General features: G+C 55.5%; 1 protein-coding gene across 1 annotated transcript in view; it reads right to left on the reverse strand.

Moving 5' to 3' along the window:
• Window positions 1–2568, reverse strand: part of SH3PXD2B (SH3 and PX domains 2B) — a 58873-nt gene extending 56305 nt beyond the window's left edge. Inside the window, exon 1 of the mRNA XM_062502090.1 lies at window positions 2497–2568. Coding sequence (XP_062358074.1) covers window positions 2497–2568 — 72 coding nt within the window. The remainder of the gene's footprint in view (window positions 1–2496) is intronic.
• Window positions 2569–8697: the final 6129 nt, after the last annotated feature.

Here is an 8697-nt window from a genome sequence, read left to right on the forward strand (position 1 = left end):
GTAGGATTGTGTGGGAAATGGCACCAAAAATGTCACCTCAGGCACTGCCTGGAGGATGGAGTCCCCTTTTCACTTGGACAGCAGGCTGCCATGAGCCAGAACACCTGCACAAGGATCATCCCTCAATGTCCCTGCCAGGTAACTCCCATGAAAAAAAAGCTTAAAAACACAAGTGGAGTTTGAGGGCTGCACCCTAAAGCTCAGCTCAGCACCTGTACCCAGCTACCCAAACCCTGTCCAGCACCTTGCTGGCTCCTTGCCCTGCAATTTGGGGAAATGTTGTGCCTCCTGCTTCACAGCAGAGCTGCAAAACAAACAACTTTTTGTCTCAGGCAACGCAATTTTTGTTGTATCAATTACCCAGGTGAAAGGCAAACCGCAGCAGCCTGAATAGAGCCAGCCCTCCCCACTGCAGGTGTAACAAGGACTGTGAGACACTGCTTCGATCTCACTTTTCTGGGGGAGTGGAATTCATAACTTTGTGCTGTGGCTTCATCAGGAGCAACACAATCACATCTTTGTCCAGCAAAGAGAAGCCTCTGGCTGATGCAGAGGAGCCTGAGCAGGGCAGGTCATCACAGAGGCAAAACAGGAGGAAAAGCCAGCGTGGTCCTCCAGCCTGCCCAGGGCCAAGGAGGAGTCCCCCAGGCTCCCCAGGGACAGCAGTGCTGCCTCAGGGATGGAGTAGAGCACATCTGTGTGATGGGACAAGGCAGAGGGTGAAGGTTTTACACGGATTCCTGCTGTGCCAGCAGCCACTCTGTACAAATTATTCAGCCATGATTTGCTGCCTCTCCCTCTCTTTGCAGGAAAAAGGAGGTGGGGGGGGGGGGGGGAAGAGAAAGGGTTTGGTTTCATATAATTAACTGGCTTTGTGGATCTGCCCGGTTCTATTGATTCCTCCAGCAAGGCGAGCGCTCCCATTCACTCCAGCGCTGCTCGGGGGAGGCAGCTGCCTGCAAGCTGCCGGCCCCTCCCTGGGCTCTGCGAGCCACGCTGGCTCCCGCTGCTGGATTTGGGTCCAAGACAAGTCCAGGGAAAGGCTGGAGGCAGAGGGATCCGCGGAGGAGCCGCACAGCTGTCACCGACCGCCTCTGCCAGCGCTGCCGGAGCTCCTGCTCCGCTGTCCCCACCCTCTGCCCCGCCACCCAGCTCCCAGAGAACATCGCCGTCCCAGTTTTGCAGCCTCACGGGGATTATTTGCGCTATACCCAACTCCACCCGGCTCTCCACGACGGGCGGAGGGCGAGCGCACAAAGCGCGTCGTGTGCGCGGCACTTTGGGGGTGCGTGTCCCTGCCGGGGGGACACGGCTCCTGCGGGGCACAGCAGGGACAGCACAGGAGCTCTCGCGGGCCATCCCGGCCCTGCCTCGCTGCGGGATCTGGAGGAGAAATCCCGGATCCGCCAAGACAAACAGCAGCGCGCAGAGCTCTCCGCACGTACGCGCTGCTCCGGAGCGGGGGCACGGCACAGCCGCGGTGAGGAACGCTGCGATGGACACGGCAGGAAAAGGGCACATCTGGAACCGGCGCCAGGCTCCGGCAGGGCTGATAAAGCTCCAGGAAAGGCAGCAGGAAGAAGGGGTGATAAGGGGGTGGGTGGCAGCAGCCACGCCGCATCCCTGATGCAAGGGGAGACCCCTCTGCCCTCCCCTTCTGGAACTGGCTGCCCTCAGCTTTCCTCCAATTGTTGCTCAATGCTATAAACCAGCCGAGGGGACCCGGAGAAGCCCTCGATCTCCCAAGAGCTCCGAAATCCTGGCTCTTCTGGCAACTGACTCCAGCCAGAGCAAACACCACATCTGCACAACCCAAATGTGCCACGAACAGTGTGTGTCACTGGGTCACCCTGGTCTAGGCAAAACGGGAGGCAGGAAATTTCGGTCTTTGTTTTACGGCTGTTGCCAGGATTCACCCACAAGCTCTCCATGGGTGCCTGGAAACACACCAAAGTTGAAATCTTAAAAAAAAAAAAAATAAAAAAAACACTTTCAAAAATAGACAAACCCACAACAGTTTGGAAGATGCCGCGGAGCACGCAGGAAGACTGGGCAGGATGCAGGGGACACGAGGGATCCTTCCTAGGGACCGAGCACTATCCAGGGAGCGGAAAGCACGAGCCGGGTGGTCCCTTTGCCCCGGGACTCTGCGACCAACAGGTCCCACGGCCCCGCTGCCAAAGCTGCAGAAGCGGGGACGCTTCACCACCGTGCCCGTGGCCGCTGCCCGGTGCGCGCAACCCCCGCCCGCATCTCCCGGGCATCCCCCGGGCATCCCCCGCGGGGCCGGCGGCTGCGGGCAGCGCCGGAGCATCCCCACGCTGGCATGGGGCACGACGGAACCCCTCGGGACACCCGTGAGAGGCACCTCCGGCAGCGCTGCCGCCCTCTTTCTCTTTCTCCTCCTCCTCCGTCCTCCCTTCCCGGAGCTCCGCGCGGGAGCGGGGCCGGCAGCGCCCGGCCTTTGTTCGCCCAGGGCCGGGCTCGGGCACTCACATAGTGCTTGTTGGGGATGCGCCGCTTCTGCACGTCCAGCACCTTCACCTCGGCGATGCTCCGCCTGGGCATCGCCGCTGCCGTGCCCCTCGGGGAGCGGGGACGCTCTGGCGCTCGCAGCCGGGACCGGAGGCTGCAGCGCGGCCGAACCTCCCCGCGCCGCCCGCTCCGGGGGCGGGAGGCGGCCCCGGCCCGGCCCGGCCTATCCCGGCCGGCGGGGCGGCCCCATCACCGCCCGCTTAAAGGAGCGGCCAGCCCCGAGCCTCCCCCGGTGCGCCCCGAGCTCGGCGCGGCGGGGCAGGGATGCTCAGAGCTGCAGCCCGGGGAGGGGATCCCGGTGTGGCTTCCCCCCCTTTACCTGTGCGTGAGCTCCATCACCCCGCGGTGGTTCTGCACCCCGCTCTTGTCCCGTCGCAGCGGTCGCCGGGGGTTAGCCGCTGGCAGCCGCGTCCCTAAAGGAGGAGGAAATGGGCAGGGAAAGGTTCTGTCCTGGTTAGGGCAGCAGAGATGCCTTGCCCGGGACAAGGCGCATACCTGCGTGGAGAGAGTTTGTTTACAAGGGCGTGTAGTGACAGGATGAGGGGGAATGGCTCCAAACTGAGAGTAGGTTAAGATTAGATATCAGGAAGGAATTTACCGTGAGCTGGTGAGGTCCTGGCACAGGTTGTGCAGGGAAGTTCCATCCCTGGAGGTGTCCGAGGCCGGGCTGGACAGGCCTTGGAGCAGCCTGGGATAGTGAAGGCGTCTCTGCCCATGGAATGGGACGATCTTTAAGGACCCTTCCAACCTGAGCCAGCCCACGATCCCATCCCTGTGAGCCAGGAGCTGACCCAGCGCACTCACCTTTCCTCCTGGCAGCCCGTCCTGGTGCCACACTCTGTGCCCAGCTGTGCCCTTGTGCCAGCAGAGGAGCCAGGCCAGTGCCCAGGCTCTTCTCTGCATCAGCACTTACCCTTGGCCTCCGTCTTCCCAGCAGCTCAACACGTGCCATAACCACAGCTCTCTCCCCCGTTGGGCTTTTAATTACATTATAAAGTTACTCAAGGCTTACACTGGCAGGTCATTAGTTTTCATATGAATTTAATTTAATCATAAACAACTCATCTCACTCCTTAGCGGCTCCTTAAATGTGGCTCTTTTTAATACTATTAACTTTGTTACAGCCACCCCAGAGAATTAATGCAGGTGCAGGCAGCTTGCCAGTGCTTTATTGCCCCTCCCCAAGGGCTCGTCTTCATCCTCCTCCCCCTCAGCGAAGCCCCACGGCACAGTGTCCCTGTAGGGGTGGCTGCAGAAGGGTTGCTGGGCTGTTTGAAGGGGACATCAGGCCACTGGTGACCTCCCTGGTGCTTGCTGGGGTGCAGACACAGCGCTGGGTGGACCAGCTGCATGTCACCCCCAGGTCACCCCGGGTCATCGCTCCTCAGTCAGGTGTGTTTTGGAGGCAGGAGGACTTGGAGATGAGCTGTGGAATCCTCCTTTCCTTCTCTCATGGTGACATTTGTGTGGGAGGGATGCTGGAAGTGCTCATGGAGAGCCTGGGATAGCACCAACATCTGGAACTGCAGCTCCTGATGTTGTGTGGAGTGTCCAGGCTGGAGCAGAGGAAGTTTCACTAGTTTAAAAGCACTGAGAGATGCACAAATCCTCCAGAGGATGGTGAGGAAAACATCCAAAGCAGCTGGTAAGAGAGGGAGTGTACACTGAGATGTGGAGCAAGGCTAAGAGAGGAATGAAACAATTTCTGGTCTTCACTGAAAAAAAGAATTAAGGTGGAGAAGCACTTAAGCACCAGCATTGTCTTCTCCCCTGACCTGCTGCAGGGATTCCATCACTCCTGGGCCCTGCAGCACCAGCACTGGCTGCAGCTAATGAGCACCCAGGAACCAGCAGGGCTTGGGGAGCATCACAGCTCAGGCTGCAAAATGGCTCCTGTGTTTAATTAACAAGTCTAATGAGGGGAGTGGAGAGTGGCTTTGCATGCTGACCAGATCACCTCCCCGGGAGACAGAAATTACTGTGGAAAGGCAGAGCCTGCCTGGGGCTCTGCTGTGCCTTGGTCATTTATCAAGGAATCTGTGAAGGATTTGTCAGAGAGCCCAAATGAGGGGTTTGTGAGTGACCTGGGAGTCCCGTGCTCGGCCCACACCTCTGGGGGTGCTGCTGCAGGAAAGCCGAGATGTGGCAGGAGCACATCTCACAAAAACATTGGGTGGTGTAGGTGAATCTCAGGGGAGTTTCAGGATAAACATTCATCCCCTGCTGCCCTAAGCAGAGGCTGAGGCTTCATGAAGCCAAATAAAATAAAAGAACTGTGATAAAATAACTACACAGGAGAGGTCATGACCTACACAAGGTGCACTCTCCCTTGTGTCTGCCAGGATCAGCTGAGCAATTTAAAACAAGAGGGCAAACGACTTCTGAGAAACCATCCCTCAAGCTCAAACGGACAAATGTGTTTCTGCAGAGCTGTAAGTGGATTCCAGCTGTTTGGGCACAGCTGGGCAGTCCCTGAGGTCTGTCTGGTGTCAGGGAGGGAGTGGAATGAGAAAGCAGTGCCCCACCATCAGCCCTGGCTGCAGGGGGAACGCTGTCTGCAGTCATCCTGGCATGGACAGCCCACTGCTGCGGCTCACTTTCCAGTTTTGGAACTGGGTGATTGTGCCAGGCGACTGAATGTCCTGGTCCTCCCAGTGCACAGAACAAATTCATCCATCTTCCCTGAGCCACCTCACAAAAATCAGTCAAAAATGATGCTCCTGCCCCCAGAGAGGACAAGTCCCTGCAGCCGGAGCCCAGCCCAGCAGAGATTTCCCATTTCACCAGGGCTGGATGTCTCTGATTCTCAGCAGGAATGATTTTCCACTGCTGTGACCCCTGAATTGCAGGGTTTCGGTGCCACCCATCACAGCCAGGCTGGCAGCAGGCAGCACCCATCCTGCCCAGGGAGAACAGAACCCACACAGGGGATGCTCAGCCCTCAAACAGGGGAGCCCTGGGAAACTCCTGAGGACAACAAAAGTACTGAAACCCCGGGAGAAGCAGAGATCTGATGGAAGGGGTGCTTCAGAGAGTGACAAACCCAGGGAAAAAAAAATCCCAGAGAGCCCTTCAGAAGCTCCAGTGTTGTGCCATCTAGTGAGGGAAAAGAAGAGCAGCAAACATCCAGCTCCTGCCAGCCTGGAAATCGCATCCAGAGCAGTCCAGGATGGAAGTGTGTCCCCAGAATCCAGCCCCATCCCAGCCAGGAGAGGGACAACAGCAAACTCCAGCAGCAAGGCAGGGTCAACACCTCCAGAAGGGCTCGGATTGCTCAAACCTTGGGGAATTGGAGAATAAACCAGTGGCACTGCAGCAGCAGCATTTGGCCCCAGAGGGTGCAGATGGCTCCCAGGGACTCCTGCAGAGACAAAGGGAACACAGATCCGTGGGAGGAAAGCACTCAGGCACAAACCCCAAAAATCTCCCTGCCTGCCCTGCTTTTCTTCCCCCAGGGAGTTCCCTCATCAGCAACTGCAAAAGCCCCTGGGCAGCCCAGAGGAGTTTGGATTCCAGATGTGGCAGGAGCTAAACCACAGGGAATGCTGCAGCTGCTGCAGCACCAGGAACTCCTCAGGGCTGTCAGGTCTGTTTTTGAAAATGAAGAAATATTTTTACTGTCGCTCTGTTTTCAGCATAGCACCCGGACAGAATGGTAGTTACCAGTTATTTCTGGAATATACAGTACTTCTAAATATATGTTAAATCCTCATGGTTGAAGCTCCCCTCAGGCACTGCCAAGGACATGCAGATGAAGTTAAATATTCCCAGGAGATCTCCTGCTTCCCTGGGATACACTGAGTGAGACCAGTGTGTCCCAGGAGACAGTGCAGTCCTGCTGTACATAAACAAAATGATTAATTATGTGTGCTCAGCTACTCCATTCTGCACTGTCTTGTGGAGCAAGGAGACAGAAACCCTCAGGCTTTGCTGATCCTTCTCCCTCTGCTCATTTAAAGCCTTACATTCCCAATTCCATCTCTTTTCCAGCGCTTCAGCTGAACTCACGTCCTGCACTTTTACCTGGGGTGGACACTGCCAGCAATGCCAGTTTCCTGCATGAAATCCAAGGTTAAATGGGCAGCTTCTGGCAAAAACCTTCCAAAATTGGGGGTAAACCCACACCAGCTCCACGGGCTTGTGTCCAAGCTGCCCTAATTTAATGTGGTGTGTCCTTGAGAGAAATCAATGAAAGCAGCACTGAGTTCTGAGCAGGGAACAAAGGGCATTTGGGTTCTCTGGTGGGAGCTTTTCTGAGCAGCCCAGGGCAGGAGGCACAGATTTCCCCCTGCACCCACAGAGCACAGGATGGTTTTTTTTTTCTCCTCCTGAGCAGAGGAGAGCATAAGAAGAGACAGGGAGGCATCCCTAGTTCCTCCTTGTCCCACCAAAAAACAAGGGAACCGTAGCTTTTGCCTGACATTGCTGCTAAAGCCAGGCCAGCTAATTAAAAAGAAAGGATGCATGCAGAAATGCTTTGCTCTCAGGGTGCAATACTCACTCCTCACCAAGCAGGGTCAGCCCAGCACCGTCTGAACGCACACTGAAGACATCCAGGCTGCTTCACTTCAGCTCCACCAGAATTTCAGCTCGGTGGCAAAGATGTCCCTGCCCCTGAGCAGCAGAAGAGGCTCCAGCTCGCTTTTAGAGAACTGTAGGGTCAGCCTTGCAAAGTTCAAATGCCAGAGGTTTCTCTAAGCCAGTAAAACGCAGAGCAGAAGCAAAGCTGATCTGAGGTCACAGCTGGCAACCAGGCACAAAATCAGACCCATGCCCAGGTTTCTCAGTCTGTTACTTTATTAGAGAGGTTTTTACATCATGGTGGTGGCCCCACTGAAGATATTTTACAAAATATTAAAAAAACCTTTTTTATTTGAAGCCACATTTTTAAAAATCGTGTCCCACCCCTCCCTGAAAAGCAAGCTGGGTTTAATTACGGTTCCTTCTGAACAGGGAACAACAACAAAAAATGCTCTTTTGAAAGGAAGGAAAATGATAACCACACTGTAAACATGACAATCTGATGATGTGCCCCCGCTTCTAGGTGAGTGACACGGTACTGGAGCCCGGCACACCCCGGGAGAGAACACAAAATACAGAAATGAGTGGGCAGAACCATTCCTACCTCTGTTAGCAAGGCTGTGGAGCTCTCTGAAAACCAGCTGGACTGGAGGAAGGGATAAGTGGTTTACCATAGGGGCAGTGCAGCAGCTTTGGGAGCTCCCAGAAATGGTTTTTGAATGTCCAGGGAGGGGCGATGCTCCCTGGGCTGGTGGAAAGGCAGCAGTGCCCTTTGGGTGAGGGAGGTGACAGAGTGCTGCAGGACAGGCACTGGGCTCTGATTCCTGGGACACAGCCCTTGCACAGAGCAGCTCCAGCCTGACCCCAGCAGGAGCAGGACCAGGAGCAGAACCAGAATCACTGGGGCTGCTGTGACACATTCCCAACGTGATTCAAAGTCTCCAGTCTGCCCCTTGTCCCATTTAGGAACGTCCCTTTGCATTTGTTAACCTCACATCAGTTCCCAGCCTGGTGTTATCACAGCTGAAAGGCACAACCCACATTTTGGAGATGGGGCAGGAACCCTTCCTGTTTATTAACAGAGACATCACTGCTGTGAAATCAGAGGTAACCTAAAATGGTCCAAAGAGACAGAGTCTTGCCAGCTTGCACGAAGCTTACCAATATGGATTAGGAGCTCTAAAAGGGTAGGAAATGCAGCCCCCGGAGTTAAAGACCTGGGGACTGCCTCCTTCAGCCCAGTACCTAGAAGTGGGGCACATCACATACCACCCTTCCCTGAAATGCCAGTAAATCAATGGAGGAGGCTTGAAAATAACAACTTTTTTTCTGAGATTTTTTTTAAGGAGAAATATTTTTTTTTTCTTACTAAAGAAACAGGTCTAAAACAAACAATGTTGTCCAGAGAAAAACTTAAGTGCTGCATTACACCTTTGGGTTGTGTAAAGAAGAAGGTGCTGCCAGTGAGGTCCCTGACCCCCTCCCCAGCTCTGTGCTCCCAGTCCCACCCAGCAGCTCAACCAAGCCCTGCCTTGTGCAGGGGGAGGGGACAGAAAGGACAGAGGACCTGCTCTGCCACTCTGCCCACGCCTCCCAGCCAGGAGAACCATCCAAAAAGCTGTGGCACATCACAAGGAGATG

This window comes from Cinclus cinclus, chromosome 14, assembly GCF_963662255.1.
Source record: "Cinclus cinclus chromosome 14, bCinCin1.1, whole genome shotgun sequence".
Lineage (NCBI taxonomy): Eukaryota > Metazoa > Chordata > Aves > Passeriformes > Cinclidae > Cinclus > Cinclus cinclus.